At 46.6% G+C, this 21,040-nt stretch overlaps 1 protein-coding gene across 1 annotated transcript in view; it reads left to right on the top strand.

Annotated features, from left to right (window-relative positions):
- The first annotated feature begins 580 nt into the window (after nucleotides 1-580).
- HSD17B3 (hydroxysteroid 17-beta dehydrogenase 3) overlaps nucleotides 581-21,040 on the top strand; it is a 186,489-nt gene continuing 166,029 nt past the window's right edge. The window contains exon 1 of the mRNA XM_075340462.1: nucleotides 581-816. Coding sequence (XP_075196577.1) covers nucleotides 663-816 — 154 coding nt within the window. The 5' untranslated portion in view covers nucleotides 581-662. The remainder of the gene's footprint in view (nucleotides 817-21,040) is intronic.

The following is a 21,040-nucleotide window of genomic DNA, read 5'->3' as shown; positions in this document are numbered from 1 at the left end:
TGTAATTGCTGCATAGTGGAAACAAATATATATATATTTTTCCTCTTCGTTCGGGTCCAGTAACATCTGCACGGGCTTTGTATTGTCTTGTGCTTGTTTGGTACACTCCTTAGACCTCAGTTTGCTTCTACACCACAAAGTTTCTTGTCTTCTGATAAATGGAGTCAGTAGGTTCGATAAGGAAATGAGTTGGAAGCCTGACTGTACACTGTCACTGAATGAATGCAGAAAAGCCTGAAGATAGGTTAGCCCAGAATGTTTACTCATCCTGAGGTTTGACATATCACCTGTTTCATCACTTTCTAGTTTGTTCAACTCTCTTACAATGTGAACTCAAAAACAAATAGTAAATATATCTACATATGTTAAAAGCACGAAAAACTGTACTTGGGGTGTAGTTACTGTTTTACTTCATGTCAAATCCATAGAAAAATAGTTGCAAGGCATATTCTAATAGCAAGTCATAAAAGCTTATAATTAAACAGAAAAAAAGGAGGGGAGAAGGAGTAACCATATAAACCATGACTCTTGGAATACATGTGATTTCAAACCTCTCCCTAACAGTTGTTAAGCATAAATTCTCCTGCAAGTAACTAAGGAGCAAGTAGCAGGGCAGTGAGTGAGTGAGACAGTGCACTTCAGTTATCCAGGAATCTGCTGGCATGGAGCTGCTCATTCAGCGCTTTTTAACTGCGCTGGGAATTTTTGTATGTCTTCAATTTATAGTGAAATGTGTGGGATTTTCAAAGTACCTGTTTCCAAGCCTTTGGGGAGTAATGCCACCATCTTTTTTTCGAACAATGGGAGAATGGGCAGGTAAATAATTCATTCCTTTCATACCTCTATCTTTTTTTTCTCAACTTATATTATTAATGCATATTAAAAATAACAATATATATATATATATATATATATATATATATATATATATATATATATATACATATATATATACCTGTGTGTGTGTGTATATATGTATATATCTGTGCCTGTGTGTCTGTGTGTATATATATATATATATATATATATATATATATATATTTATTTTTATATATATATATATATATATATATATATATATATATATATATATATATATATATATATATATTTGTATGTACTTATTATCTGTGCATTTATTTATTTTTATTTTTTTAGAATTTATGTATGTCAATTCACTTATTACATCTGTGGCAATTGGTCATTATGCCCAGGGGATATCAATTGCCATCAGACCCCAGCACAGTTTTCTTTTAACACTGTATTGGAAAGTGTAGGGGTTCGTGGAGCATTATACATTTTAGTAAGTAAGAATGGTAGGTGTATGTGTGCATCTGTCTGTATAGGTATGTAGTTGCATATGTTTTGAGGTAGATTTTCATTAGATATAACCATATTTAGATTGTTGCCTTCAGGAGTCTGACTTATGGGAACCTTGGACATTGCATGTAGTATTATATGTCCAGCCATTCAGATGTAATATATAGGGTAAATGTAGTATTATATGTCCAGCCATTCAGATGTAATATATAGGGTAAATGTAGTATTATATGTCCAGCCATTCAGATGTAATATTTAGGGTAAATTTAGTATTATATGTCCAGCCATTCAGATGTAATATTTAGGGTAAATTTAGTATTATATGTCCAGCCATTCAGATGTAATATATAGGGTAAATGTAGTATTATATGTCCAGCCATTCAGATGTAATATATAGGGTAAATGTAGTATTATATGTCCAGCCATTCAGATGTAATATTTAGGGTAAATTTAGTATTATATGTCCAGCCATTCAGATGTAATATTTAGGGTAAATTTAGTATTATATGTCCAGCCATTCAGATGTAATATATAGGGTAAATTTAGTATTATATGTCCAGCCATTCAGATGTAATATATAGGGTAAATGTAGTATTATATGTCCAGCCATTCAGATGTAATATATAGGGTAAATGTAGTATTATATGTCCAGCCATTCAGATGTAATATATAGGGTAAATGTAGTATTATATGTCCAGCCATTCAGATGTAATATATAGGGTAAATGTAGTACTATATGTCCAGCCATTCAGATGTAATATATAGGGTAAATGTAGTACTATATGTCCAGCCATTCAGATGTAATATATAGGGTAAATGTAGTATTATATGTCCAGCCATTCAGATGCTATATATAGGGTAAATGTAGTATTATATGTCCAGCCATTCAGATGTAATATATAGGGTAAATGTAGTAATATATGTTCAGCCATTCAGATGTAATATATAGGATAAATGTATATGTCCAGCCATTTTCAGATGTAATATATAGGGTAAATGTAGTATTATACAGTCATATGAAAGAGTTTGGGCATCCCTATTAATGTTAACCTTTTTTCTTTATAACAATTTGGGTTTTTGCAACAGCTATTTCAGTTTCATATATCTAATAACTGATGGACCGAGTAATATTTCTGGATTGAAATGAGGTTTATTGTACTAACAGAAAATGTGCAATCCTCATTTAAACAAAATTTGACCGGTGCAAAAGTATGGGCACCCTTATCAATGTCTTGATTTGAACACTCCTAACTACTGTTTACTGACTTACTAAAGCACTAAATTGGTTTCGTAACCTCATTGAGCTTTGAACTTCATAGGCAGGTGTATCCAATCATGAGAAAGTTGGGCACTTGCAAGTTGTTCTCCTATTTGAATTTCCTATGAAGAGTGGCATCATGGGCTCCTCAAAACAACTCTCAAATCATCTGAAAACAAAGATTATTCAACATAGTTGTTCAGGGGAAGGATACAAAAAGTTGTCTCAGAGATTTAAACTGTCAGTTTCCACTGTGAGGAACATAGTAAGGAAATGGAAGAACACAGGTACAGTTCTTGTTAAGACCAGAAGTGGCAGGCCAAGAAAAATATCAGAAAGGCAGAGAAGAAGAATGGTGAGAACAGTCAAGGACAATCCACAGACCACCTCCAAAGACCTGCAGCATCATCTTGCTGCAGATGGTGTCAATGTGCATCGGTTAACAATACAGCGCACGTTGCACAAGGAGAAGCTGTATGGGAGAGTGATGCGAAAGAAGCCATTTCTGCAAGCACACCACAAACAGAGTCGCCTGAGGTATGCAAAAGCACATTTGGACAAGACATTTTGGAAGAAGGTCCTGTGGACTGATGAAACAAAGATTGAGTTGTTTGGTCATACAAAAAGGCGTTATGCATGGAGGCAAAAAAACACGGCATTCCAAGAAAAGCACTTGCTACCCACAGTAAAATATGGTGGAGGTTCCATCATGCTTTGGGGCTGTGTGGCCAATGCCGGCATCAGGAATCTTGTTAAAGTTGAGGGCCGCATGGATTCAACTCAGTATCAGCAGATTCTTGACAATAATGTGCAAGAATTAGTGATGAAGTTGAAGTTACGCGGCGGATGGATATTTCAGCAAGACAATGATCCAAAACACCGCTCCAAATCTACTCAGGCATTCATGCAGAGGAACAATTACAATGTTCTGGAATGGCCATCCCAGTCCCCAGACCTGAATATCATTGAACATCTGTGGGATGATTTGAAGCGTGCTGTCCATGCTCGGTGACCATCAAACTTAACTGAACTGGAATTGTTTTGTAAACAGGAATGGCCAAATATACCTTCATCCAGGATCCAGGAACTCATTAAAAGCTACAGGAAGCGACTAGAGGCTGTGATTTTTGCAAAAGGAGGATCTACAAAATATTAATGTCACTTTTATGTTGAGGTGCCCATACTTTTGCACCGGTCAAATTTTGTTTAAATGCGGATTCCACATTTTCTGTTAGTACAATAAACCTCATTTCAATCCAGAAATATTACTCAGTCCATCAGTTATTAAATATATGAAACTGAAATAGCTGTTGCAAAAACCCAAACTGTTATAAAGAAAAAAGGTTAATATTAATGGGGTGCCCAAAGTTTTTCATATGACTGTATGTCCAGCCATTCAGATGTTATATATAGGGTAAATGTAGTATTATATGTCCAGCCATTCAGATGTAATATATAGGGTAAATGTAGTATTATATGTCCAGCCATTGAGAGGTAATATATGAATGGATAAAACGTCTAGCTTGAGAGCTGCTCTTACAGATTGACTCTGTATTCTGACACATATTAGGGGGTCCTCTAAGCGGGGGAATCCTGCATGTCTATATGCCCTTATAGACAGAGATTGTGGGACTGCATGCAGCAGACATGTGGCCTAATAGCAGAACCTTAGAATGAAGATTCACCAGCATCAGACACTTTAAAGGGAACCTGACATCAGAAATTTAGCTTTAAACCTAAAAGTTTCCCCCTCTGCAGCTCCTGGGCTGCATTCTAGCAAGGTTCCTGTTGTTTATGTGCCCCCTTTCTGACCAAAATAAAGACTTTAAAAAGTGGTACCTTTTTGTATTCAAATCTTGATAATGGTACACGGGGGCGGGCTCTGTGGTGTCCGATAGTCTGCCTCCTGTCGCTTTAGGCCATCCCCATCGCGCAATTTCATATCTCAGGACGCCGCCCAGTGCGGTCCCGCGCATGCGCCGTGCGACTGTGCACTGTGTGCACAGTGACCGCTGGTGACGTGTGCTCAGGTACGAGGTTATGGGCGGCGCTGTGATTGTCATCAGCAAGTGCCCGCCCATAATCTCGTGCCCGCCCTTTCCCCTCTGCCTCCAGCGTACTGCGCAAGCGCTGGCCAGATGACCCGACGTCACCTCTCGTAACCGGTGGTGTCTTGCTCCGCTCCTCCCATCTATTTCCTGCTGCAGGGTAAGATGGGAAAGAGGTGACGTCAGGTCATCTGGCCAGCGCTTGCGCAGAACACTGGAGGCAGAGGGGAGAGCGTGGCCACGAGATGATGGGCGGGCACTTGCGATGCAATCACAGCGCCGCCCATAATCTCGTGCCTGCGACACACGTGACCAGCGGTCCTCGCGTGCACGGGACCTCGGGCACAGTGGGCGGCGTCCTGAAGTATGGAATGGAGCATTGGGGGACGGCGTAAATCGCCAGAAAGGACAGTAACGGACACCAGAGAGCCCGCCCCCGTGTACCATTATCAAGATTTCAATACAAAAAGGTACCACTTTATAAAGTCTTTATTTTGGTCAGAAAGGGGGCACATAAACAACAGGAACATTGCTAGAATGCAGCCCAGGAGCTGCAGAGGGGGAAACTTTTAGGTTTAAAGCTAAATTTCTGATGACAGGTTCCCTTTAAACATTTTTCCCAACTTTTAAGACTATCTAGTCTAAATTTTGCACTGACTATAAAAGTTAGCCAGCTTTAATAAATTAGCCCCAGTGATTATCGATTCGTGTGCAGCAGTCTCATGTCTTTAATGTGTTATCGTCAGTTTAAATTTTATTTCATATCTCAATAGTACACATGGAAACAAGCATCTTTGTATTATATCTGATCAGAGAAATCTGCTTCTTTCTCTGCCAGAATTGATCAGTCATTATCAAAATTCTCACTTCTGAGGTAAAAATTGTATTCAGTGAAGACTTTCCCATTACTGAGATAGGAGATGGTAGTGTGTCGCCCAGGGATAGGGGGTACTCAGATCCGGGCCAAGGGGTCGCTTCTGAAGGTATCACGGTGGCGTGACCCGGTCTGTGATCCCAGGCACCACAACAAAAGGGGCATTATATACAGGGGAGATTTGGTAGTCTATGTTCCGTGACGCCACCCGTGGTGTGCGGTGAGGTAATGGAGCACCGCCGCTGCCGGTCACAGGATCCCGGGGATGGTAATGGACAGCAAGGTGGTGATTTTCCCTCCACGGGTAGGGTGTTGATGTCCCGGGACCCTGGTGTGATGGATTATGGAGTAACGGGTGCAGTCCACGGCTTGGACCGGGTGGTGCAGGAGTACTCACAGTATAAGGCAATAAATAACACAAGTCCAAAAATTAACCAAGTTGCTGGTAACTGGTGCCCACGGCTGCTGTGAGGACAGGTCCCACACCCGTGTGTGTAATTCGGGTGTTTTCTCCTGCCTGGTGTCTGTGTCTGCTCCGTACACAGGAAGTGGCTGGCCTATTCCTGAGGCCCTCACTGCCACTTCTCCTAGCCCCACACAGGGGCTGCTTCCAGCCCTCTCTCCTCCTGCAGACTGATTGAAACTACACTCTGCTCTCCCCAAGCTCCTCTCTCCCCTCCTGTTTTCCTGAGGAGGGGGCGAGTGGGGCCTGATTGGCTGGTGTGTATTGGTGTATTGAAACTCCTCAAGGGAGAGTGAGCTCTGCACCATAAAGATGTATGCAGACCTCTGTGACACCCTGGTTTTGCCAGGGCGGCACAGTAGTTGATATGAGATTCTATGTAGATAGAGGGAGGAGGGGCAGAGCTCTGCTTCTAGCTCCTCCCTCTACCTCATCCCTCTGTCTTTAGCTCCTCCCTCGGTCTCTAGCTTCTCCCTCCTCTTGTCTATGTGACGCCCTGGCCGGGCCAGGTAGTCACAAATAGGCCCCTACACAACACCTTCCCTCACAGGTAAAAGCAGCCAACCATTAAACCCTAGTCATCACCCCCTCAGGGCTAGATAGACACACCAGGGGGCAGAACCAAGTGGTTGGGAGACGCCCACCAAGGAGTTTAGACGGCCCAGGGCTGGAAAAAGAGCAGTTAAGCTTTGGGAGTTAAGTTTTGAGAGTTCGAGGAGAGTGGAGGTCAGGCCTGTGTGTCAGGTCTGAAGTAAACTGACAGGTATCAAGGTCGGAGCCCTGGTGCCTTTGTCTAGGAGGCAGACGTCAGTCTCCATCTGCAGGAGCCGGAAAGACGGCTCAGTAGAATCGAGGTGGACCGGGACAGGGTTGTAGCCTGCCGGTACCGACCCGGGGAACCGACTCGGAAACCAGAGCACACAGGGGGGTACTTGGACCCTGAAGCCGGGACCAGAAGCGACTGGAACTCGCTAATTTACCGATTGAGGCCAGGACTAGAGGTCCTGTCCCACCCAAAGTCCCGATAGAAGACAACAGCCCACCGAGGGAGATAAAAGACCACCGCCAGGGCTCAGAGATTCCACGGGCCAGCGTCTGTGGGTAAGGGCTCCTTAGGCCATATCCAGCCGGGAGCGGACTCCTGAAGTTGCAAGCACAGGCAGTCCACCGTTCTACAAAAGGTGCAGGAGAAAGACAGAGACCACCAGCCGGGTGGGAGAACCAGAACGCAGCTGGCTGCGGGCACCGACCACCATCACCTTGGTTTACCAGAGACTCGTGTGTTTCCTTAATAGTGAGTACACCAGTATCCTGCGGTCGCCCACCTCCCTGCACCAAAAACCCCAACAGGGCCCGGGGCCACCATCCCTGCCCACGGAGGAGTTAAGAACTTGCTGCAAAACCTCTCCCCCGGGTGCCCCGTAACTGCAGCGGTGGTGTCCAAACTCCCCACATACCGTGGGTGGCGTCACGAACCTAGCACGGCCCAGCCTGTACATATACGTCATACATCCACCAACCCCCACCCTATTTATTCGGAGTGTCCGCGGGATCCTCCGGGTCCGGAGACCCTCGAGCCACCCACTAGAAGGTCCGGACCCGAGCAGCGGCAGGCTGACGGCACGGGGGCAGCACATCTACATAGAATCTCATCAGTAACAACTGCCATCTCCTATCGCTGTAATGGGAAAGTCTTCACTGAATACAGATTTTACCTCAGAAGTGAGAATTTTGATCATGACTGATTAATTCTGGCAGAGAAAGAAGCAGATTTCTCTGATAATATATATTACAAAGTTGTAAAAAAGGACATTTGTTTGAATTAGCTCACCCACAAAGTGCACAGTATTGGTGATTCATCGGTACAAAGCATAGACTAGGAGCAAAGGCAGTGAGTTTCTGACCCGCATGGTCCTTAGTCACTGCCTCAAACACTCGCTAAGAGTCATGGGATTATATATTATTCACTGATTCATTATACAAATCAAAAACACATGTTGAAAGAAACCCACCTCAAAAAACACAAAAATACCTACAAAATGCTCTAAGGGGAGACGAAAGGAGAAAACCACAATCCATGCACTGGAGCAAAATGTGTTGAAAAGTTGTCAATAATATAGAATAAAAATATATTTCATTAATAAGACAACTTGTGTTCACATTGTGTAAATTTACATATATATGACAGTTACACAAGTTTCATAGCTGAACAAAGTCAAATTCATCATTATGAATAGTGTGTGGCTAAAAACCAAAATTAACATACATCATACAATAAGAAAACAGTCACAAAAATACTGCATAAAATCAGATTTATACAACTAAAAAATCTTGTGCTTGTTAGACACAGAATGAACAGATACCGTATTTTTTGTTTTATAAGACACACCAGATTATAAGACGCACCACAAATTTAGAGGAAAATAGGAAAAAAATATTTTTTACTGCTAAAATGAGGGTCCGTCTTATAATCCTAGTGCCTCTTATATTAGCTCACCGAGGGGAGCGGTGGTCGTGGAGCGGCTCAGGAAGGTCACAGGAGGCAGGGTAGGCAATGCTGCAGGCTCTTATGAGGAAGTGTCGTGACTCAGGAGGGTCGGCGATGCTGAGGGCTTAGAGAAGGGGTTGTAGCGGCTCAAGAGGGTCAGTGTCTGGGGGGTTGGCGATACTGCAGGCTCGTTAGGGTGTCATGGCGGCGGGCGCATTTGATCTGACGGCGTGCTCGGAGGAGGGGGTATCGCGGCTCAGGAGGGTCATTGTATGTCATCGGAGGGTCAGTGATACTGCGGGCTTGTGGTGTCTCGTGGTGGTGAGCGCTATTGATCTGCCGGTGGACTGCAGGTTTCATTGAATAGCTGGTCATTGACGCAATGGGCTTCCATTGAATCGCCCCGGTAAGCCATATGCGGATTGTAAGATGCAAGATTGTAAGTTTTGGAGGGAAAAAGTGTGTCTTACAAACTGGAAAATTCGGTATTTATCGATATGGAAACAACACTCGTTAACACACTAATAATGCAATATTACTGTAGATCCGAACTTTTATTTAAACCTGTTGGATGGGTTGTATTTAACATTAAAATCCAAATAGCCTCTGTTTAAATGAGTTTGTCTTCAATTCCATCCTCTAACTGGCTTGCTAACCTTTTCTGTTGCATGAAAACCAAAGTGGGTTATATCTCCATTGTTATTGTGAGAGCTGAGAAGTTGCTTGGAGACATTAGATAGAATCATTAGAATCAGAGGCATCTCTGAAATGCTCCCTGATCCTTTGTTTCAACAAATGGTGCATCCCACATATGCCAAATTATAGATATTGTATTTGGCTAAATAAACTACATATTTGCTGTCACAATTCATAAAACCTTTCAAACGGAGATCCACCCATGCCTGTCAGCTGCACATGTTTGCTGATCAGATCAGCAGACGTGCAGGGATTACCGTAGGCTCACCGTGGAAGCCCGCGGTAACTGGGAGCAGGCAATCTAGGACGTACATAAAGGTCCTAGGTCTTGGGAACCTGTCTGCATGAAATAACTGATTATAAGGAATCTGTCAATAGTAACAACCCTCCTATGCTATCTATATTGGCACACAGATCATAGGAAGCTGAATAAAATGATACCTTGATATCTGTGATCCTATGTCTTATTCCAGAGACATCTGTATTTTTCTTATATGTAAATGAACCGTTCCACACTATGGTCTGGACATTGATCTGTATAACTACCTGCCTCCAGAGATTATTTTTAATAAAAGGTGGAGACATGTAACTGTGTCGCCCTGGGCAAGCCAGGGGACACAGGTCACAACACCACCACACCCCACACTCCAGGTAGGCACATCACAGCTAACCTACAAATCCTTGTTGCCTTCCTCCAGGAGTTTGATGATGCACACCAGGGGGTGGGCCAGGCGGTTGGCTCCGCCCACCGAGGAGCTCACAACTCTGGAGGCAGGAAGAAACCAGGCAGTTAGCTCAGGGACGAGCTGGAGATGAGTCCAGGAGGAGGAAGTGGAAGGAGTAACAGCAGATTAGCCCAGGAGGGCTTGAGTGCAGATAGCCCAGTCAGGGCAAGTGTGAGGAGCTAAGTGGAGGAGTTAAGAAAGTGAAAGCAAGTGAAGTGACAGAAGAGAAAGACAGCCTGAAGGGTCCAGCTTTGTGAGGGCCAGAACAGCAAGGTCAGCAACGGCGGTGACTGTCTGGAGGGGGACCGTTTGGAAGTTCCTGGAAGGACCCCGTTGGCTGTGTGCCCGGTGGTCTGGAGCAGTGTTCCGAAGGACAGTCAGCACCAGGGCAGGGGCCTCTTGGACCCCGGCAAGGCTAGGAGTCGCCAGATTTGCCAAATCCGTCAGTGACGGGGACGCAGATCCCCCAACAACCAAGTCCCGATTGAAGGCAACAGCCCAACCCGTATTGGAGAGACACCGCCACCGCCACGGCACCAGTTTCTCAGGGCCAGCGCCTGCGGGCAAAGTGTAGAGCTCCTCCGGCCCAGATTGCAGTCGGGGAGCGGGTAACCGGAGGGAATCCACCGCTACCATCAGTCAACACAGGTGCAAGGAAGAGGGACATCACCATCACCTACTGGGAGTGCAGGTGCAGCCGTCTGTGGGACCGTCCTACCAGCCGTTGGTTTACCGTACAAACTGTGTCCGTGTGTCAGGCTGAGTGAGTACCATAGTGCCGCAAGGCACAGCGCTGCCCCCGCGTCCCTGCGCCCTCCAGGCCCTACACTTTACATCTCATCACCGGGCCCCGGGATCACCAGCCCCTACCCACGGAGGGGCAACACAACACCTGGCTGCTCCGCATCACCATCCCCGGGACCCCCATACTGAGCAGCGGTGGTGCAATCACCACAACCGTGGGTGGCGTCACGAACTATAACAATCCCCACACCCAACAAACACCCCCTTTCACTCACGGGCGAGGAGTGTCACTCGAGAAACCCCGGGATCCGGCCCACAGCTCGAGCCACCAGGAGCAGCTGCCGGACTCGAGCAGAAGGAGTGAGCGCGGTGTGCTGACACCCTCCTCCCCGCCCGCGACAACTTGGCGTCACGAACAGGATCCTACCGCTCTGCCATCAGGTAGAGGTGCGCCTTGTTACCGCCGGAGGCATCCGGCAGAAAAATTTCAGAAGTCGCCATCTTTGGCGCGAAAAGTTCCCGCTCGAGCGTCTTCTCGAGCAGTAGAAGCGCGAAGGCCAAAACTCCGCCCCGAGAGAGGAGGGGCCGGAGAGAGCTAAGGGGGACGAAATGGCGGCTGGCCGCATGTAAGCGCGGCTATGGAAGCAGGGACGCCAGGACCCTGCGGCCATTTACTGGTTCCTGGAAGAGGCCGCTGCTAAAGATGCTGAGTCCGACCAACAACACCGTGGTCCCCGCGCCTGGCATGGCGGCGTGGGTGGAAGTCCGGACCGTCCAGCTAAGCAGCCGTCTGCAGGTCCACAGGCAGCTCCTCCTGGAGGAGCGGGAGGCCGACATGGTGGAAGTGGTGGCTGCTATGTGGAGATGCGAGGTGGAGGAAGATTTGGAGGAACGGGTAAGAGACCCACGTCCCTGTATTCCCGAGGGATCGGCCGCTGCGGCTGAGGGGCCCGGCCTACACCCGTTCACCCTGCTGCCTCTCCCGCTACCCGCGTTAGCTGCTGCTGCCCCGCCACTAGGCCCGCTACCACCACCACCGGTAGCGGTACCCTGCCAATCCGCCCCGGCGGACCGACCTGCAGCAGAAGCTCATGACCACCCTGAACCGCTTCTATGGAAGAAGCCAAAGGCTGAGCCCGTCAGCAAAGATGCACCGGAGGCACGGCGGGGATGCAGCTGCCAGGAGGCAGAGCAGGCCATGTCACAGCGGGGTCCCTCATTACTGAAGGTGCCGGTCGTAGCCGACATGGAGGGACTCTGGCTGGGCCCGTCCCTCGCACACGCTGAACCGGGGCAAAAAGAAAGTGCTCCCGGCTGGGAGCGACGGCAACAGCAGCTGCGCAGGGAGATCGATGCCCAAGAGGGGTGTAGAGCGGATGTGCATGCCCGCATGAATATGGAAGAAGATCGCCTGCAGCGAGCTACCATTGGGGTCCAGAGCGGTGCACCATGTGAAGGTGGCACTAGAGCCCCACGATTGAGGATGGACTGCTAAGCCGGCGGTCCTCCGCCTAAAAGTTATCCCCGTTGGGACCAGAAGTCAGTGTGTTTAACAGTTGAAAATGATAAGTGAAATGATACCGAGTACTTCACCTGATTTGTTTGTTGATTTGCTTTTGTGATTGAACCGGCAGGAGCCGGCACCGTTGTCCCCGTGGGGACCGTTTAAAATGCATGGGAACTATCCATGGACAAGCCCGTGAACTTGCAGGGCACCACAAACGTTAAGTGGCTTATAAATATGTTGGGTACCGTTACCGTTTCCGCTATACCGTCTCCGGAGAGGCAGGTTGGAGGGAGGGCCCTGAGCAGAGCAGGCCAGGGCCCAGCCACCAAAGGAACCGGTGGCCACCCTCTGGAGGGCAAGGACAGATCCCGCTCGGGTAACTTGTGCTGGACTGTGGGTCAAGGGGTGCTGCCTGGGCTTTAGGGGCAGCATCAGGGCCAGGTTGCTTGGGTGGGAGAGAGCGGAAACCGTGACCGTATACCGTTGCAACGTTAAAAGTAAATGTGCCTCCCGTCTTGGGAAGAGTTTTGATTAAAAATGTTATTTATGTTTGCTTAACCCTGTTATCCCCTTTTTACAGAAAAATAAAACCGGTGTAGGACGGCAGCCCGCGGACGGTCTGCATTTTGCTAAGGGGGAATGTGTCGCCCTGGGCAAGCCAGGGGACACAGGTCACAACACCACCACACCCCACACTCCAGGTAGGCACATCACAGCTAACCTACAAATCCTTGTTGCCTTCCTCCAGGAGTTTGATGATGCACACCAGGGGGTGGGCCAGGCGGTTGGCTCCGCCCACCGAGGAGCTCACAACTCTGGAGGCAGGAAGAAACCAGGCAGTTAGCTCAGGGACGAGCTGGAGATGAGTCCAGGAGGAGGAAGTGGAAGGAGTAACAGCAGATTAGCCCAGGAGGGCTTGAGTGCAGATAGCCCAGTCAGGGCAAGTGTGAGGAGCTAAGTGGAGGAGTTAAGAAAGTGAAAGCAAGTGAAGTGACAGAAGAGAAAGACAGCCTGAAGGGTCCAGCTTTGTGAGGGCCAGAACAGCAAGGTCAGCAACGGCGGTGACTGTCTGGAGGGGGACCGTTTGGAAGTTCCTGGAAGGACCCCGTTGGCTGTGTGCCCGGTGGTCTGGAGCAGTGTTCCGAAGGACAGTCAGCACCAGGGCAGGGGCCTCTCGGACCCCGGCAAGGCTAGGAGTCGCCAGATTTGCCAAATCCGTCAGTGACGGGGACGCAGATCCCCCAACAACCAAGTCCCGATTGAAGGCAACAGCCCAACCCGTATTGAAGAGACACCGCCACCGCCACGGCACCAGTTTCTCAGGGCCAGCGCCTGCGGGCAAAGTGTAGAGCTCCTCCGGCCCAGATTGCAGTCGGGGAGCGGGTAACCGGAGGGAATCCACCGCTACCATCAGTCAACACAGGTGCAAGGAAGAGGGACATCACCGTCACCTACCGGGAGTGCAGGTGCAGCCGTCTGTGGGACCGTCCTACCAGCCGTTGGTTTACCGTACAAACTGTGTCCGTGTGTCAGGCTGAGTGAGTACCATAGTGCCGCAAGGCACAGCGCTGCCCCCGCGTCCCTGCGCCCTCCAGGCCCTACACTTTACATCTCATCACCGGGCCCCGGGATCACCAGCCCCTACCCACGGAGGGGCAACACAACACCTGGCTGCTCCGCATCACCATCCCCGGGACCCCCATACTGAGCAGCGGTGGTGCAATCACCACAACCGTGGGTGGCGTCACGAACTATAACAATTCCCACACCCAACAAACACCCCCTTTCACTCACGGGCGAGGAGTGTCGCTCGAGAAACCCCGGGATCCGGCCCACAGCTCGAGCCACCAGGAGCAGCTGCCGGACCCGAGCAGAAGGGGTGAGCGCGGTGTGCTGACACCCTCCTCCCTGCCCGCGACATAACCAACACAGAGCAGCAGAACTTTGTCTTCTTACAAACTCATTTGCTGCAGCTCTCACAACTCCGCTGTATTGCAACAATATTTCACCACTGACTGCCTGTGAGATGGATGCTGAAGCTGAGAGGAACCTGCAAATGTGTCAGTTAGGCCTCGGTTCCACTTGCGCATATGTCGCGGACGGGTGCCGCCTCCGCTGCGGCAACCGGGGCTGCTCGAGGGGCGCTCGGATCCGGGATCGTGTCCTGGGCTCGAGTGATGGCCGGACCCGGGGCTCGTGCAACCGCCCGTCTTCACACACAGTGAAAAAGGGAGGTATTTACAGGGGAGGTTGTCTGTGACGCCACTCATTTTTTGCGGTGATGGGATGGTGGCACCGCCGCTGCCTGGTATGGGGTTGCCCGGGGCTGATGGAGCAGGACAGCAAGGTGGGATCCCCTCCACGGGTAGGGGAGGTGTAGTCCTGGAGCCCAATTGTAGAGTAAGGAGCAGGGCTGGAGCGTTGTTGGCAGGTTGGACCTGGTCACACCGGTGTACTCATGATTACGAATAATCCACACAGAGTCTGTACTGTAAACCAAGGCCGGATGCTGGTTGCCTCTGGAGGGGTGTGCTGGTCCCACACACGGGTTAGCAATGTAGGGGCCCTTCTTCCTGCACTTGTGTCTTGTGGTGTGTGGATTAATTCGCCTGGAATGGAAGAAATCCGCTCCCCTGCAGCTTTGGACGCAGAGGGAGCCATTGCCCGCAGATGCTGACCCGTGGGACTTCAATGAGTTCTTGGCGGACACCCTGTCCCCTGCATTGGGCTTCCTGTCTGCTCTGTCTGGGCTGCTCTTTTCGGGAACAAGGCCTGGTACCTTGTCCCGCTGGTCAATTAATAAGGGGCTTGAAGCTTGTCTCATCCTAGGGTCCAGGTACCCCGCCCGTGCAAAGCCTCCGGACCGGATTCCCATTGTCGGTACCGGCGGGCTACAACCCTGCCCCGGTCCACTTCAGGTCTCCCACGACTGAGTTTCCATCTTCTGTGGCCCTACAAAACCATCTGCCACCTATTCGGTCCTACCGTGGTCCAAGGGCTCCAACCCCGACCCCACTGCACTTCAACTCCTGTCACTGACTCTAGACTGCACTCTGCTTCAACTCCCAACTGAACTGAACTCGTTCCCACCCCATGTCACCTCAAGACCCCTAGGTAGGCGTTCCCATCCGCCTGGTCCCGCCCACTGGTGTCTCCTGGCTGTCATGGGAGGGCGACTTGGATTTCTGGTTGGTGTTCCCATGTGTGGGGAAGTGTGGTGTAAATTCCCAAGGAGGAGGCGATTCCTGTACCCTTTGTGGGGGGTACAGTCATCTGTGACTACCTGGTTTTGCCAGGGTGTCACACATAGCTTATGATGCGAGAGCATCAGAAGTGATATGCTAATGACCCTCTGCTGCGTGTGTCAGACGAGGGTCATGCGACTGTGATCTGATCTTGAGATCGGATCACAGCTGTAGAGAAGAGAGAAGGAGAACTTTCTTCCTATCTCCTCCCCGGCCTGTCTCTACATACATCGCACTGCGGTCAGATAACATGCAAGTGCAGTGCGATATTTCACACGCATCCATAGGCTTGTATGGGTGCATGCGAGCTGAGACTCACTGGCAAACGCAGCATGCTGCGATTCATTTCTCATGCTGATATGGCATGGGACATCTATCCCAGATGGACGCTGCCTCATAGTTTTGCACTAGAGTGAGAGCAACCCAATGTTTTATCAGATTGCACTCGTCCGTGCAAAATGCAAGTGGAACCGAGCCCTTTAAACATATTCAGCTCTGCAGTGAGATCAGTAGAGCAGAGAGCAGCCATTACACAGCAAGTGGTAACTTCCTCTTCTGGAGGCAAATTCTGATGCAGCTCTATGTCCTGGAACACCTCATCTACATATAAGAAAAACATTGATTTACAGTACCTGGAATAAGACATTGGATTGCAGATATCAAGGTAACATTTTGTTCAGCGTCCTTTGACCTACAGGTGCATCTCAATAAATTAGAATATCATCAAAAAGTTAATTTATTTCAGCAATTCAATACAAAAAGTGAAGCATATATTATATAGAGTCATTACAGAGTGATCTATTTCAAGTGTTTATTTCTGTTAATGTTGATGATTATGGCTTACAGTCAATGAAAACCCAAAAGTCATTATCTCAGAAAATTATAATATTTTAAAGATGAGCGAGTAGCTAACTATTCGTACTTGCTATACTCATAACGAGTACTGTCTAACACTCTCGTATTCGTTCCGAATAGTGTGTGCAATGCAAGTCAATGGGGAAAACCTCGCAATGTAACGAGTAACCTGAATGCCGTACTTTTCGTGAGTAGTGAATAGTGCGGAATCTTGGATTACTCATTACATTGCGAGTCTCGCTATTCGGAATGAATATGCGAGTATTAAGGCTGCTTTACACGAGTCGATCTATTGTGCGATGCATCGTTGGGGTCACGGATTTTGTGACGCATTTCCGTCATTCGTAACGACATCTCCTCATGTGACAGCTCCTTGCGAGTCCAACCGATGCCTAATCGTTTGAAATTCGGCCATCGTGTACTCATCGTTTAATTCCATAAAATCGGTCAGTTTAGTCTTAATGAACGACACTTTGCAAAGTGTGACACCGTGTAATCGGCCATCCTCGTAGTTGTTTGTGACGTCAGTAAACGTTCAGGGCGTATTTGTGGTTTTAAATAATCACGCCTAATCTAATCGGATTGGTTGTAGCAGATGCGTTTTGATTGGTTATTACTGTTATAAAATACGGAGCTGTAGTCATGATGTGTGAACATTCAGCCTTGGCGTCATGCACAGTGTTTTATAGTGCATTACTCCTAATTTTTCTTACGATTGTTTGTTCGCTGGATTTTCCGCCCTCACTCCTTGTTATCCCTTTTTTGTGGTAAGTTGTTATATGCCAATCTTTCCTTTTTGGATCAAAATCGACATTAACCAGACCACAAACAACAAACAAGATTGATGCTAAGGACACACGAGGCAACAAAGACAGACGCAGAAGAGAAACTATATATATGGGATGTAACCAATCAACCACATTAGCAGAACTGGATTGAGCAGGTCAGAAGAATTCAGGGCGTGCAACAATCCAGACAACGTCACGGAGGGCTGTATAGTTTGCCTAATTACGCCCATACAAAAGACAGATTGACCAAAGGAAAACATGTGTGAAGCCTTTTGGACGTCCGCCATGGCCAATCAATATATCGATAAGCGCTTTGTGGTCGTTTGACAACACTCAACGTGTGACACATGGACAACTACCTATCAGCGATACAAACAAAAAAAAAAAAAAGACTTTGCCAAATAAATCGCACGATGGATTGACTCGTGTAAAGCAGCCTTTAGAGAGTACTCGTTATAAGTATAGCGAGTACGAATATTTAGGTACTCGCTCAACTCTAAATATTATATAAGACCAACTGAAAAAATGATTTTTATTTCAGAAATGTTGGCCTACTGAAAGATATGTACAGTAAATGCACTCAATGCTTGGTCGGGGCTCATTTGCATGAATTACTGCATCAATGCAGCGTGGCATGGAGGCGATCAGCCTGTGGCACTGCTGAGATGTTATAGAAGCCCAGGATGCTTTGATAGCAGCCTTCAGCTTGTCTGCATTGTTGGGTTTGGTGTCTCTCCTCTTCCTCTTGACAATACCCTATAGCTTCTCTATGGAGTTTAGGTCAGGCGAGTTTTCTGGACAATCAAGCACAGTGATACTGTGGTTATTAAACCACGTATTGGTAGTGCTTTAAAATTTCCTGGTAGACAGCTGTGCTGACTTTGGTCTTGATAAAACACAGTGGACCTACACCAGAAGATGACATGGCTCCCCAAACCATCACTGATCCATTTCCTGGATACGTCTGTGTGTGGTGACTCTTGAAGTGCTGACTCCAGCAGCTGTCCACTCCTTGTGAATCTCCCTCAAATTTTTCAATGGCCTTTTCTTAACAAGCCTAGCAAGGCTGCGGTTGTCCCGATTGCTTGTGCATATGCTTGGATACAGCACTCTGTAAACAGCCAGATTCTTTAGCAATGACCTTTTGTGGCTTACCCTCCTTGTGGCGTGTGTCAATGACTGCCTTCTGGACATCTGTCAGCTCAGTAGTCTTCCCCATGATTGCGTAGCCTAATGAACCAGACTAAGAGAACATTTTAACTGCTTAGGAAGCCTTTGCAGGTGTTTTTGGTAATTATTCTGATTTTCTGAGATAATGACTTTTGGATGTCATTGGCTGTGAGCCATAAACAACAACAGTAACAAATATAAACACCTGAAATAGATCACTGTAATGACTCTATATAACATATGCGTTTCCCTTTCTGTATTGAATTACTGAAATATAAATTAACTTTTTGATGATTTTGTAATTTTATTGAGATGCAAATGTATATGCCCATATAGATGGTTTAGGAGGTTTGGTTCTACGGACAGATTCCCTTTAAACCAAGCATAACACTTTATAGTGACATATCAGTAACAAAAGTCATATCTTTAGTGTAAAAATCCATTGCTTCATTCAAATATGCTAATGACGTGCTCAGTGCACTCTGCCCAAGCAGGTTAGTGCACATTCCCACATACTTGGTTTCCATCAGTCTCAAACCTCCCTTTTCTTGATTGACAGCAGCAGCTTTAGAAGTGGAAGGGGGAGAGAGATGAGAAACAAGTAGATGGGAAGCAGCACTGAACTTCTTGGACATGGCTAGAGTTCACTGAGCAAGTTATTAACATATTTCAATAAAAAAAAGATTTCTGACAAATGCAGCAACAGATGTGAACACTAAAGGTGTATTTTTTTTTAGTGATATGTCCCCTACAGGTGCTGTGCTTAGTTTGAATAGTTTTTATGTGCCACCAGACTCTGTGATACTTTTTTTGGGAAGTGTAAAATAATACAATTGAAGCAAATCAGTTAGTAAAACTATATTTTGCAGCATATTAAATGAAATCCTCATAACCCCATTTGATTTTCATGGATGAGCTCTATAGCAACTAGGCACTTTAGTCTGGAAAACGTTTCTCTATTTGAAGAAAAGTAAAGAACACTTGTTCCTTTTAATGATAAAGAGTCCCAATTTTTTCTTCTATGCGACAATTCAATGCCCTTAAATGTTTTTTTGGGGTGACCTTCCTCTCTTCTGAAGCATTGACTGTATAGCGTTAATGCTGCACTGATACAATATAAGACCTAGACAATATTTTTGCAGCATATAACAATTGCTTGCCAATAAATAACTAAATAATAGAAAATAGAACAGCAGCAAGACTAAGCTGACTGCATGTCCTAAAAGTCATATATAAGACTAGTAGAGAACTGTACTAATTCCTATATATTTATTAATCTTTTTAGTATTGATTATAATGCAATATATGTCCAAAAATTGTCATCGTCCATATTAGTCCCTGTCCTCAAATGGGTTCACACTTCAATTTCCCCATTTCATACAGTTGTACACCAGGATCGATTAGTGTAGTACTCCAATTAACCTATGATTGTTTTTTTTTTTTAATGTGTTAGACCACTGTCACACTGTGCTGTCCCCACCGTCAGTGGCCCCATTGGGGCTTACATCCGAATCCCCAGCAAAACAGGATTCTGGCAAATGTGCCGATGCAGCCATGAGGTACAATGATGCAGATGAAGACACTGTGCACATTTTTTGGCCGTATCCACCTATTGGAGGCACACACTAAGACATAATTTTCCACGTCTAGTTTTCTGCCTCCAATACATGGATATCGGCAAAAATGATGCACGAAAGAGCATACGGTGACTCCATCTGCATCACTTTTAGTCAACAGCTCCGTCTCATACTCCAGAATCCAGTTTTGCAAGGGGTTCAGACAAAAGGTTCAGTGGAGCCACTGAATGTGGGAACGGAAACGACGATCAGGGTCATATTCTCTGCATGAAAACATGGAGAGAATATGACCCTGATCAGAATTTTTCAAGACTAGCATGAAAGAATTGAAAAATATTCTTTGAAGATCCAGCCCAGTCCAGCTCTTCCCAGCGCATTGCTATAGGTGATTGACAGGTCTCATGTGCACATAGGGCGAGACTTGTCAATCAACTAGAGAGATGCTGGAAAGAGACATCTGGGGACGGATACGGAGCACTCTAGTCTCTAGCTATGGTCCAGGGCCGGATTAGCAAAGTATATTTTCTCTGAAACGCTAAACCATTTCAGAGACTACTATACCTGGCTGGAATCGTGCAGTCAGACTGTGATTCATGCTATAGGAGCTATAGGAGGTTTACACAGCATGAAATGTGTGAGAGGTTCCCTTTACGTTTCAAAATATGAGATTTTTGGTAATCTACAAGATTGGATTATATGAGGTATGAAACTTAATTAACATGACATAACTATCTAATCCTATATTATTATCTATAAATGGAAACGTCTCTACTACTTTCTAATATATATCACAATACAGCTGGGAATGTAAATCCACATTGATATGTCTATTCTTCATCTTCTACCCATAATGCAACTCCTTCATAACACTAGTTAAATTGTTTGACAGTAAAAAAAGGAAAGCAAAAATACAATAACTTTCATTCTTTAATGTTCTTCCCAGCTATGATTACAGAGATATAGTACAGCGGGATCCTAGATGCTCCACTAGTAAATGCAGAAATAGGCCATTTGCAGGCTTCTGCTAAATTCTCTTTAATGGGGTTGCCCATCCTTGATATGTTTTCGAAGGAATTTCAAAAAGGGTTAATATTATTATTTATTATTATTATAGCGCCATCAATTCCATGGCGCTTTACATGTGAAAGGGGTATACATGAAAGGGACAAGTACAAAAATCATAAACAATACAAGGCACAGACGGGTACAGGAGGATAGAGGATCGTGCCCGCGAGGGCTCACAGTCTACAAGGGATAGGTGAGGATACAGTTGGCTAGGGTA

The sequence above is a fragment of the Anomaloglossus baeobatrachus genome, chromosome 1, assembly GCF_048569485.1.
Source record: "Anomaloglossus baeobatrachus isolate aAnoBae1 chromosome 1, aAnoBae1.hap1, whole genome shotgun sequence".
NCBI classification, from domain to species: domain Eukaryota; kingdom Metazoa; phylum Chordata; class Amphibia; order Anura; family Aromobatidae; genus Anomaloglossus; species Anomaloglossus baeobatrachus.
The sequence above is the reverse complement of the archived record's forward strand: the minus strand, read 5'-3'. Positions and strand labels throughout refer to the sequence as shown.